General features: G+C 70.7%; 1 protein-coding gene across 1 annotated transcript; it reads right to left on the minus strand.

The window, feature by feature from the left end:
• Positions 1-530: 530 nt before the first annotated feature.
• H696_03406 (hypothetical protein) lies at positions 531-10,889 on the minus strand. Its single transcript, XM_009497272.1, has 5 exons — positions 10,845-10,889; positions 10,517-10,703; positions 9,843-10,360; positions 3,607-9,722; positions 531-3,505 (listed from the first exon to the last, which is right to left on the minus strand). The coding sequence occupies exons 3-5, from the start codon at positions 10,357-10,359 to the stop codon at positions 596-598; spliced, it is 9,543 nt and encodes a 3,180-aa protein (XP_009495547.1). The 5' UTR covers position 10,360; positions 10,517-10,703; positions 10,845-10,889; the 3' UTR covers positions 531-595.
• Positions 10,890-12,370: the final 1,481 nt, after the last annotated feature.

The following is a 12,370-nucleotide window of genomic DNA, read 5'->3' on the forward strand; positions in this document are numbered from 1 at the left end:
AAAGGTCAAGAGCGAGGGAGAGAGAGGTTTTGAGGAAGACCACCGGACTGGGGGGATATTCGCACGGAGAAGCCGCACACGACGCGTGCAACGTCCAGATACTTCCCTCTGTTCGTCCTCCTCCTCCTCTCCCCTCTCATTGTCCCGTCGGGCTCACTCCCAACACCACCATATACAGATATACATATGCCCCCTTTTCCTCTTGGGGGGATGCCGTCTCGCGATTGCTGTCGTGCTCCGTTCCTTCTCCTGCCCTGTCTTTCCCCCTATCTCCTCCTTCCCCCTCCCCGATCGCACAAGATAAAAAAGTTAAATCCTGATTCCCTGTTTGTTTGTTTGTGTGTGTGTGTGTGTACATGGTGGTGCTTCCAAATGTGTGCACCCAAATAGGGGGCACAAGTGCGGCTGAAGAGGTAAAGAGATCGGGGGAAAGGGGACGTAAAAGTATATTGTTGGTAGTCTATGGGGTTTGCCAACAGAACTAACGGGGGGGGGGGGGGGGGAGGGGCGCCACAAAAACAAACAAAACCAAAGGCGGGAGGAAAAAAAAAAACAAGGGGGGAGAGAACACAGAGAAGGAGCAGCACGATGGCGGCTAGTTCCCGGTGCCGGCGCTGTGCGGAGTGGCCGCCTCCGACAGGACGGAGCCGAGGACCGAGTCGAGGGCAGCCAGGATGGCCGGCTCCAGATCACCCGCAGCCGCGGGCGGCCGGGTAGTCACTGCGGCCGGGGCAGGCGGCGTCACCACCACCTGGGCCTCTTCGGGGACCTCTTGCTGCTGCTGCTGCTCCGGCTCGATGGCCGATGGCACCGTCGTCGGTGGCCCATCCACAGCGGGAGACGGCTGGGGACCGGAATCAGGGACGGTGGCCGTCGCCGGGGGGAGAGACTCCGCCAGGTCCTCGGGAGAGGGAGGCAGACCCGGCGAGGCCCCCTCATCGGCGGCCGTCCCGGAGGACGCCCGGGAAATCGCCGAGGAGGGCAATGGAGCTGAAGGCGGCGAGGCGGGCGGCGCCGAGGCCGACGATCCAGGCGACTGGCCGGACCGGCGATAGCGCACGTGCGTCCGGAGAATTTGGTCAATCGAGTCTTCGATCTCCCAGCCACCGGCATCGGCGTCATCTTCGGCCTCGGCCGCGGCCGGGGCGGCATCAGCCGTGGCATCGGCCCCGGCCGGGGGCGGTACAGGCCGACGGTCGAGGCAAATCGACCGCAGGCCACCGCCATGCTTGGCCGCCATGCGCAGGGCCATCAGCCCGGCCAGTGGAAGAGGCCCATTGGCCGACAGATCCAGATGCCGGAGACGCGGCAGCTCGGCCACCGCCTCCGAGATGGCGATGACACCCTCGGTCCGGATGCGTGTCCGGGCCAGGGCCAACGACCGCAAGGTCGACTGGGCCACCACGCCATCCTTGATCATTTGCCAGCCGATGGTGCCGGCCAACTGGTTGCCACTCAGGTCCAGGGCATCCAGGCGGGCGCCACGCCGGCGAAGAGCCGCCAGGACCAGGGCCACGCCGGAGGAGCTCATGCCGCAATCCGCCAGCGACAAGCGCCGGACGGCGCAGGTGCTCACCACGGTGGCAGAGGCCCCGGGGGCCATATCACCCTCGGCCTCGTCGCCGGCCAGGAGCGGCATCATGCTCCCACCGGAGGAGGAGGAGGAGGCCCCGCCGGGCGCCGCGGAGCCCGCACCGGCCATGCCGGCCACATCAGCCGGGCCCGATCCACCCGAGGGCAGGTCCACCGGCGAGGAAACCGCCGACAGAGCAACCCCCAGGCCCGCGGGGATCCCCTCCAACAGGGCCGAGGCCAGCTGCGAGGCGCCCAGATCCCCAAGGCGGTTGCCAGCGAGGTCCAACACCCGCAGGGAAGGCAGAGAGAAGAGGGCCGCAAGGGCTCGGCCATCCAGGGCCTCGGGCCCGGCGGCGGCCGTGGCTCCGGCATACCGCCCGGCGCTGTAGGCCAGCGAGAGGAACTGCAGCGAAGCGGCCGGCGGATAATCCTCGATGGACTTCGGCAAGGGAGCATGCACATTGGCCGACAAGGGCGCGGCCAGGGACATCGGCGAAGAGGAGGACAGGCTTGACAGGGAGTTCATGGACGATGAGGAGGTCAAGCTGGCAGCGGCGGCAGCGGCCGAAGGGGACCCGGGCCCGGTCGAGCTGGCCGACGACCCGGCCGCCGTCGAGGAGGGCGCGCTCGCCGACGAAAGGGAAGCACTGCGCAGGCGCGACAGGGAGCGACGCCCCTCGCGCGTTTCGGAATCGCCGCTCGTGCCACCCTGGCCGCCGCCGCTGGATCCGCTGCTGCCACCGGGCAGCGAGGAAGTCGGCGACGGAGAGGGAGCACTGCTGCCGCTACGACTGGACGAGGAGCTCCGGCTGCGGGACCCGCCGCCGAAAATCAGCCCGACCGCACTGCTCAAGGTCGAGCGGGAGCTGCTTTCGCGCTCGCGCACCGGCGGCTGTGTCACCGGGCTCGAGGGGGGAGGATATGCCGCGCCGAAGGGGCGGCCAGCGGAGGGGTCGCCGCCGCCGGTCCCCGAGCGCCGAGTGGCGGGATTGGGCGAGCTCGACCGACTGATCGAAGAGCCGCCACCAGACCCGGGCTCCGATCGCTCGGCGGCGGTGGTGATGGTGGTGGACTCCAGCGCGTCGGCGCCCTCCTGCTGCAGGTAGGCCGCACTCAGGAGGAAGGCATTCGGATGGCAGTCGACATACGGCGAGTCCGAGCTGCCGAACACCAGGGCCCGGACGAAGGCCATCAATGCGCCTCCGTAGAGCCCACAGCCGGCAAGCCGGGCCACCGTCAGCAGACGAACCCCCTGGCCGAGAAGCTCGCCAATGCGCGGATCCAGTGGCTGCTGCACATAGGGATTGGTCGGGGGCAGGGTCGACAGCGACCGAAGAGAGGGGCCGCCACTGCCGCTGCCGCTGCCGCCGCTCGAGCCGGAGGAGAAGGCCGCGAAGCCGCGCAAAATGCCGGCCGGCCGGGAGTCCGGGGCATCGGCCCCGGCGGTTTCCGACATCGCGCCCAGGGCCAAGGAACGTGTCAAGTAGCTGCGATCCGGGTCGAGGAGGGCCACCTGAGACTCAAGGGCCGAGATGGTCCCATGAGGCGGGCCAGACAGCAGCGACACCTCCAGAGCCGAGAGACTCTCATTGCGCTTGAGGAAGACGCCGATGCGGCGAAGACTGTCCGGGCCAATGCGCGCGGACCCCGGGCCGCCTGGCCCATGCGGCAGGGACAGGCAATCCGGCGGGAGGCTGTCACCGCCAACCACGCGGAAGCGAGCCACCGCATTGTGGAAGAGCAGCGCATCCAGCAGCGCGACCATGGCATCATCATCCACATTCGGCGCGCCTACCACCAGCGCACGAAGGGCCGGGTTATGCTGCGTCAGGTAGGCGATGATGTCGGCACTCCGGCGGCCCAGCAGCGGGGGCGTGTTCGGCAGAGAAAGGTCCAGGGTGCGGAGGCGACGCCCGGCATCGGCGGCGGCCTGGGTAACAGCCAAGCAGCATGCATGAGTACCGGTCCCGAGGGGCATAGGAAGAAGACAGGAGAGGGAGGAGGGCAGGGGGGGGGGGGGGGGGGACGAACCTTGATCTGCTGAAGGATGGGCTCACTCGGCTCGACAGCATAGCGGGCACAAAGTTGCACGTAAAACTGGAGCAGCTCCGCGGAGGAAGTGGACGACGAGGAGGAGGACGAAGTGGAGGTCGAAGCAGAGGAAGACGCATGGGCGGCTGCCGTTGTGGCCGACGAGAGGGGAGCACCCGACGAGGTAGCTGACACGCCAGACGCCGAGCTGCTGGTGGCGGCCGGCGTGGCGGCCGACGAACTGGCCGCCCCGACGGCCGACGGAGACTGGACCATGGGCTGACTGCTGGATGTCATGGCGGTGTGTGTTCCGCCGCTGGCGGCGGCCGAGGCGGCGGCCGAATCCAGCGACGACGGAGGGGACCCTGCCGTGGCCGAGGACCCTGCCGACTCGGGCCGGGCAGACTTGGAGCCCGGCTGAAGGGGCGGGCTGGCGGGAACAACCATGGTCGAGTTGCCGGCCGCCGAGGAGGAGGCCTCCGCGGCGGCCCCGGGGGCGGGGGCCTTGGCCGATGTGCCGGTGCTCGAGTCCAGGGCAGCAGACGCACCGGAGGCCGGGGCGGCAGTGGTGGCGGCCGGAGCGCTGGCAACCGGCGTCTGTGACTTGAGAAGCTGGCGCTCGTGCTCGGAGTCCGGCCAGCCATGCGCCGCAACGGCCGTAGCCTCGGCCACGGACAGGGCGATGGCAGCAGCCGCGGCGGCCGCCTGGCCGGAGCCCAGGACGGCCGCATGCTGGCGGTCAAGCTGCCGCAAGTGGCGCCGGTGCTGCAGCGCCCGATCGGCGATCATCGCAATCTGGTGACGATAGTCGCGCAGGCGCTGCAGGCGCAGGCGCTCTGGGCTCGACTCGTCCAGCAAATCGCCGATGGTCAGAGTGGAGGTCGACCGAGCGACGGACACATTCGCGGCGGTGGGATCCTCGGCGGCGGCGGCGGCGGCGTCGGCGGCCTGGCTGTCGGCCAGCAGGAGCGCCTCGATGTTCTGGCGCTGCCGAGTCAGAACCTTCACCTGCTGCAGGTGGTAGGACTGGAGCTTCAGCAGGTGGCGCTGCTGCTGCAGGACCTGATACAGCTGCACCAGCGGATGGGCCACCGGCGAGGTGGAAGCATTGCCAGGCTGGTTGGGCTGCTGGCCCGGCTGCGACGAGCCGGACTTCTGCTTCTGCTGCTGCTGCTGCAGGAGCTGCTGCTTGTGCTGCTGCTGGTACTGCTCGTAGGCCGCCTGCTGCGCCTGCTTCTGGTGCTGGTAGTGCAGGAGGAGCTGCTGCTGATGCTGCTTCTGGAAGAGAATGCGCTGGGGAAGGGAGCGCGAAGCGGCGGCCGACATGTCGGACATGCTGGAGTCGCTGTCCTCGGCCGGCGAGTCGGTGCCAAACGCCGGGGGCGAGGAGGTGCCCAGGGCACCGGACCCGGCCGAAGCGACGGCCGTCCCCCCCGGGCCACTGCCGGGACCGATGGTAGCACCATCGGTGGCCCCGATGGCCGAAGCCGCCGATACCACCGTCGGATGATGGCTGACCACGGTCACCGGAGCCAGGAGCTCCAGGCCGGAGGTGCTGGCCGGCGGCGATTGCGACAGAGCCGGCGGCGGGCCGGTGTCCTCGGACCCGGCCGGCGCCAGGGTGGCCAGAGCAAGACGACGGCGCTGCTCAATGGCCTCGGCGTCAACCGCTCCGGCGGCCAGGGCCTCGGCAATCGGGTCATCCGGCAGGCTGCCAGACCCCCCGGAGCCAGACCCGCCGGTTGTGGGAATGCCAATCGGCTGGCTCGCGGCGCCGGCCGCAATGCCACCAGAGACACCAGGGAGGCTGGCGGATTGGCCATCAGGCGGACCGGCCACCACCCCGGCCGGGGGGACGCCCACGCCGCCAGCCTCCGACCCAGCGGCACCGGCACCATCGGCCGCTTGTTGTGTGGCCTCGGTGAGGGAAATGGCCGGGGAGGTGGCATCGGCCGCGGCGGCTGCCGCAGCCTCGGCCGCGGCCGACGCCGACTCCGGCTCATCTGCCATATGCTCGAGATCCTGCTCGGCTACCTCCTCCGGGTCGGTGAGGAAGAGGCTGGGATCGAGACCAGCGGCCAGGGCCGCCTCGGCCTCGGCCGCAGCCTCGGTTTCACCGGCCACCGACCGAGAGGCATACGCCTCGGCACAGGCCAGCAGCGAGGCCTCCGCGCGATTGAGCTCCTGCCGGGCAGCCGACGCGGCCAGGCGCACGCGATGCAGCGGGCCGCCATCGACAATCGGCGGCGAGGCGGGGAACCGCACACGGCGACGGCGAGAGGAAGATCCGGAGGGCTGCGGCTGCGGCTGCGGCTGCGACTGCGGTGGCTGCGGCTGCGGCGGCACCAGCTCCTGGGACCCCTCGGGCCCGGCACCCGGGGCCAGTGGATTGGCCTCCGCCGGGGCCGCCGACGGAGTGGCAGCCGAGGCCGCATTCGAGCCGACCAGGGGCAGGAGAGAGGACTCGGGCATGGCAAGAACCGCACTGGTGGGCAGGGTCTGCTGCGAGCCGCCCGGGGTCGATGTCGGCTCGAATGCGGCCTCCGCCACGCGGGTGACCGCCGCCGGGATGTCCCCCGTGTCGGCACTGCCCCGGCAGGGGGAGCCCGAAGACACGCCGGCCGAGGTGGCGCCATTGCTCCCCGGCCGGGCCGGGCTCTTGGGCCGGCACACCTCATTGCTCAGGGTGTCCTGCTCATCGTCGGAAATTTGGTCAGTGTCATTGTCCGACTGCTCGTGGGCCGGGGCAGGGCCGGATGCCGAGCCGGCAGCAGGGCCGGCCGCCTCATCATTGGCGTCTGGCCCGCCGGCCGTGGGGATGGGGGTGGCGGTGTGCTCGGAGGGCGAGCGAGATGGCCTGACAGCCCCATGGGCCGCGTGCAGGTGCTGGTCGCCATCATCATCATCGTCATCGTCATCGTCATCCACATCGTCCACATCGTCCACATAGTCGGAGTCGGTGGGCACCGCGACCGGGCGCATGGCGCGCGCGAGGACGGTCTTGGCCAGGTTCGGGCAGACGGCCACCTCGGAGGCGGGGGCTGCCGGGGCGACGGCCACCGGCGAGGAGGCCCCCGGCCCCCGGCGGTCGGTGCTGACACCGGCCCCGGAGACAAAGCGCGGCGCCGGGGAGGGCGAGCGCCCACGACGGGCCGGAGGCCCGCCGGAACGCTGGACACGCAGCGGCGAGCAGCCGGTGGCATCGTCCCTGTCCTGCGAGTGCCCATGAGGGGGAAGGTCATCATCATCGTCATCCCCCGCGCTGTACCCTTCATCATCGGAGGCGCCCGAGTCGCTGGCCGGCAGGCCGTCGGGCCGCTTGCGCGGCTCCCCCGGAGGGGAAGCCCCCCGCTGGCGGAAGGTCTTGGCCGGGCGAATGGAGGACGTCTTGCGGGGGCCCAGGCGCTCGCCGGCCCGAGTGGGCCGTGCCTCGAGGTCACTGCCGCCGGAATCGCTGCCCTCATCCTCCGAATCATCCAGATCATCGTCATCGGCATCGTCATCGGACGCGCCGCCGGCATGGTCGTACTCCGGCACCTCGTCGGTGCCAGAGGCATTGCAGGGGGTCAGCTCGGCTGGCTTCGGCCCGGAGGAGCCGCCGGGGTGGCCACCGGCCAGGGAGGTCCCCCCCCCCCCGCCGACCGGCGGCATGGTGGCCGACGAAATGAGGGCGGGCGAGGAGGCAGCCGAGCTGTCTGGCGTGGCGGTGGCGAACTGGTGCCCGGCCGACAGGATCCGGCCATCCGCACGGACGGCCCGGACCGCCGGGCGTTGATGGAAGGGCGCCGACGTCAGCAGGGGAGTGGCCCCGGCCGGAGGCGTAACCAGGCCGGCCAGGGCGGCTGGCACGCCGGGAAGCTCGGTCACCAGGGGATACGGCACAGCCGGCGCCACCAGCAAGCCGCCAGTGCTGCTGAAGGTGGCCCCGGTGGCGCGATCACGACCGGTGGCCATTTCGCCCGGCGCACTGGACCCGGAAAGGGTCCCGGCATTGCCGGGCCCGGGGGCCCCGGGCCCCGAGGCACCCGAGCCAGAGGCACCGACTGTGGGGCTGGCATCGCCGGCAGCATCGGCGGCCTGGTCGTCGCCGCTCTGCTGCAGGAGATCATCCTCGGCCTCGGACTCGCCGGCGAAGCGACCAAAATCGAAGGCCGAAAGGGTTCCACCGCCGGAAGCGCGGAGCCCCGGCCCGGATTGGCGCCCGGGCACCGTGACCGGGGGCAGAACCGTGGAAATGGTGGCCGACTCGGCCAACATGCCCCCGGCCGAGTCGATGATGCCGAGCAGCGAAGAATGCGACGGGGCTCCGACCAGGTCCGATCCACAGGGCGCCAGCGACACATCCGAGCCGGAGGGGGAAATGTCGAGGACCGCCGGGCCGGCGGCCGTGGTGGCCACCATGACCACCGGGTCCAGGGCTGTGGCGGCCACGGCGGCCGCCGCCACCGCAGCCGCCGCCAAGGCCGGCACCGAGGTATCCGTCAGGCTGGAGCTCAGCCGGCTGGCAATGTCGATCGAAGCCAAGGGAGGCCCGGCCGGCGTGGGAACCGCCCCCGTGCCGGGGACCATGGGCGAGGCGGCAATCGCCGGAGGCACGACCACCGTCGGCAGGACGCCCGGGGTGTCGGGCTCATCGTCCATGAGCTCGCGCTGGGCGCGGTGCGCCCGGCGGGCCTGCTTGGCGCGGTCGCGCTCGGCGGCGGCACGCCGCTCGAACTCGGCCTCCTGCTCGGCCAGGCGGGCCTCCTTCTCGGCGGTGCGTGCGGCACGCTCGGCTTGGCGGCGCGCGGTGGCGGCCACAGCGCGCGCGTCCACCACACGCCGGCGCCTGACGCGTAGGATGCCCTTGACCTCGGGCGCGGCCGGGGCCGCGTCGTCGGGAGCCGTAGCAGTGGTGGCCGCCGCCGCCGCTGCCGCCGCCGCCGCCGAGGAGGACGACGACGACGAAAGCAGAGGAGACAGGAAGTTGTTGATGGTCCAGCCGGAGGAGGCGGCCGGGGCCGGCTTCTCCATGCGCAGGGGGGCCACCGATCCCGGGGGCGGGGTGTCGCGCACCGCCACCGGGGCATTGGCGTCGAAGTAGACAACCCGGGTCTCACTGTAGCCGAAGGGCTTGAATCGAACCCCACTCGAAGAGGAGGAAGAGGAGGAGGGGGCAGAGGCGGAGGCGGAGGCGGAGGAAGTGCGCGGTGTGGTGCCAGACTCCAGGGACCCAGCGGAGTTGGGCGCCGAGCCGGAGGAGCCGGCCTGGCTGCTGACGGCAGCCTGCAAGCCGGAGCTCGGGCCCGAGGTGGTGCCCGATGCCAGGAAGGCCCGGGACATCATCGGCGAGGAGGGAGGGGAGCCAACATGCCGAGAGGGGGTGTCGGAAATCTGCAATGGCCCGGGGGGGAGATGCCCGCCGCTGGGCCGAGCCAAGCGAGATGACGTCGGCGAGGGGGGCGGCTGTTGCTGGCGGTCATCCGCCACTTGGAAACCCCGCGTTTGGAGCTGCGACGGGATCTTGGTGCTGCCGCTGCCGTTGCCGCTAGCTGGAGGAGCCATCGAGCCGGCGGGGGAGGTGCCGGAAGAGGCGCCGCGCCCGGCCGAGCCTTCGGCATTACGCCGACGAAAGGCCTCCAGCCCGTCCTCATTGAAATCCACGACGCTCTTCCGATCTGTTTGGAGCTGCGACGGGATCTTGGTGCTGCCGCTGCCGTTGCCGCTAGCTGGAGGAGCCATCGAGCCGGCGGGGGAGGTGCCGGAAGAGGCGCCGCGCCCGGCCGAGCCTTCGGCATTACGCCGACGAAAGGCCTCCAGCCCGTCCTCATTGAAATCCGTGCGCAAAGACGAGGAGGGCGGCGACAAGGCGACACCGGCCTCGAATTCGGCGGTGGCATTCCGCGATCGGGTCACGCCGAAGGTCGAGGGCGACTGCGGCATGAGGACCGGGCTGGCTGGGGGCGGGTTGGTGGTGGAGCCGGGCGCTGAGGAGGATCGGAGAGGTCCAAGATCGGAAGAGCACACGTCCTCGAATTCGGCGGTGGCATTCCGCGATCGGGTCACGCCGAAGGTCGAGGGCGACTGCGGCATGAGGACCGGGCTGGCTGGGGGCGGGTTGGTGGTGGAGCCGGGCGCTGAGGAGGATCGGAGAGGTCCAAAAGGGGAGGATGGGCGTCAGCCGGCGAGACAGGGCAACCGCGCAGAAGGACAGGGAAGCGGGGAATATACATGTGTGTATGCATGCGTGGACGTACCGCCAGGAGTCGGGACGAAGGGTGGCTGGGAAAGTTGGCTCACGCGGGCCGGGGCTTCGGAGGCGGCGGCGGAGGAGGAGGAGGAGGAGGAGGAGGAGGAGGAGGAGGAGGCAGGACCCTGGGGGCCGGGGCCACGGGAGTCCGTCGGCATCGGCGAAGCGAGAGGGCTGGCAAAGGAGGCGCTTGATAAAAGGGCCGACAGGCTGGATGGGGCGGTGGCGATCTGCAGCGGGGTCGGGGTGGACGCGCGGCTGGTGGCCGGCGATGTGGATGTACTGTGAAGAGGGGACAAAACAGCGACCGGGACACGGCCGCCGGCCGGGGGGGCGGCGGTGGCGGCGGCGGCGGCGGCAGCAGCAGCAATGGTGGTGGCAGCGGTGCTGCCACCCGGGGGCCGGTCACAGCTGGCGACCGACGACTGGGTGGGCGCGGGGCATATGTCCGGCTGCTCGGCGAGGGCCGCTCCGGGCGCCTCGTCCGGGGCCGAGGTCATAGCCACCGAGGCACCAAGGTGCATGCTGTGCACAGCGGGGGGGGGGATGTCGGCGTGGCAAGAGGAGGGAAGGGCCCCGGCAACCGGGTCAGACGGGAGAGCAGAGGCGGGGCAAGGGGGAGTGGGTGGGAGTGCGGCTGGCGGGCACTCGAGCGAGGGGGGGGGGAGGCGGTGCACGCACATGGCGGAGAGCTGAACAGTGGGAGGGGCGGGAGGGGTGGAGAGGGCCGATGCAGTGGGTGATGCTTGCTGAGCAGATGGGGGGAAACCACAAGAGGCCGAGAAGTGAGGGCCTTCAGCGGTCGGCTACAGAACCATCGAGCACGGGCTTGTTGGGGGTAGCTCGGCTCGAGCTCGCTGACCAAGGGCTACGCCCGGGCGCGCACAGGCCCAGGGTGAGGCGCGAGGGTGAAAAGAGGGCGGACAAGAAGGGGGCCGTGGGTGAACACGGTGTCAGGCGAGTGCGGTGGCGAGAGGCAGCAAAGGGCAGAAGGCGAGAGCGTGGATACCGGATGGCGGGCGAAGCGCGCACGCGTCTGGGTGTCCTTCTCTCGGGCGCGCGATCGCGAGGGGAAGAGGCAGGGGGGGGGGAGGGGGCGAGGGGCGGGGGTGTGAAGGGGGGGGGGAGGGCTGCAGGCTACGAGCCGGGGATGCGGCCGGGGCGAGGGCGGGGGAGGGTGACACAGGAGGGGGGAAAGGCATGGTGCCCAAGATGGCGAGCGGAGGTGTGTTACATCAGGGGGCGCCGCCAACATGGGCCAATGGGGGGCTCTTTTCAAGGGCCCCAGGCGTGATGGGCAGGGGCCATCTTGCCGGCCCACGCCAGGACCCATGCAACACGTTCGGCCGCGAGCGCAAATGCGCTCTCTGCCCCCGGGAGCGGGTCCGGGACAGAGGGGAGATTTCTGGCGGGACTGGGGGGCGGGGGCAGTCTCCGGGAAACAGTCGTACTGGCGATGGGGGGGCGGAGGCACAGGCACATGTGGCGCGCGCAGGGGCGTCCGTCCGCTGGGGGGGGGGGGCGAGGGGCGAGCCGGCCGAGGTGGCGACTAGGCCGTCCCCCCCCCCCTCTGGCCGGGCAGGCCTGCCGGCCACTGGCAGGGACAGGACACCCCTGCACGGGAACGGCAGACTCCGCACCAATGGCGGTGGACCAGGTCGAGCACCCGAGGGGGGGGGAAGTTGTCAAGTAGCCGTGCTCCCCCGGCCACAATTCGGCTCTGCGGGGGCGGGCTCTGGGACGGGGGGGGGGGCGGGGCCTGCCTCTCGTCAAGGCGGCCCCTTGCCCTGGCGGGGGGCAGTCGGGGGAAATGACCGCGCACGTACTGCGCAGACAGGGGCGCGCCGGTGAGTTACACGGCTGGGCGGCGCAGCGAAAAGACACAAGCCCCCCCAGAGATGCACATTCTCCCCCCTCTCCCGAGGGAGCGGCCGAGCCGGGCCCGCACTGGGGGCTAGTTCACGGGGCCGGGACGCGCGCGCGCGCGCGCGCGTATCTCCCCTGCAGCGCAAAGGGGCGTTGGGCATGCAGGCGGGTCGACCGAAACACCCCCCTTAACCCATCGCCCTTCAGGGGGATGTGGCGGGCGTAAGGCGCGCTTGGAGCGGAAAAAAAAAGGCGCAGTTATATATTCCTCCCCGCCCGCCGTCCCGCCCCCTCCAGTCGGCCGTCCGGAAGTTACCCCTGCTTGACACTGTTTCTTTTCCCCCCCCCCCTCCTTGTCGCTAAGTTTTCGGCATGCGCGTGCCTGTCTGTATATGTGTGTGTGTGTCTATGCGTGCGTGTGCGTGCGCGTGTGTGTGTGTGTGTGTGTGTAACGGAACGGGGGGGGGACAGTAGCGGGACTGAGGGGGTCTGCTTGCGCGCGCGAATGCGACACACACCTGCCAGGAAGGGGACGATGGGGGCGCTGTTGGGGGCGCAGGAGAGCGCGGCCCGAGATGCATGGCGGCCCGCCCCACAAACGGCTGCACCCTCAAATGCAGCCGGCACATGTGCACTTGTGGCGACGGGGGGTGGGGGCGGGGAGGGGCC

The sequence above is a fragment of the Fonticula alba genome (assembly GCF_000388065.1).
Source record: "Fonticula alba strain ATCC 38817 unplaced genomic scaffold supercont2.5, whole genome shotgun sequence".
In the NCBI taxonomy this organism is placed as follows: Eukaryota; order Rotosphaerida; family Fonticulaceae; genus Fonticula; species Fonticula alba.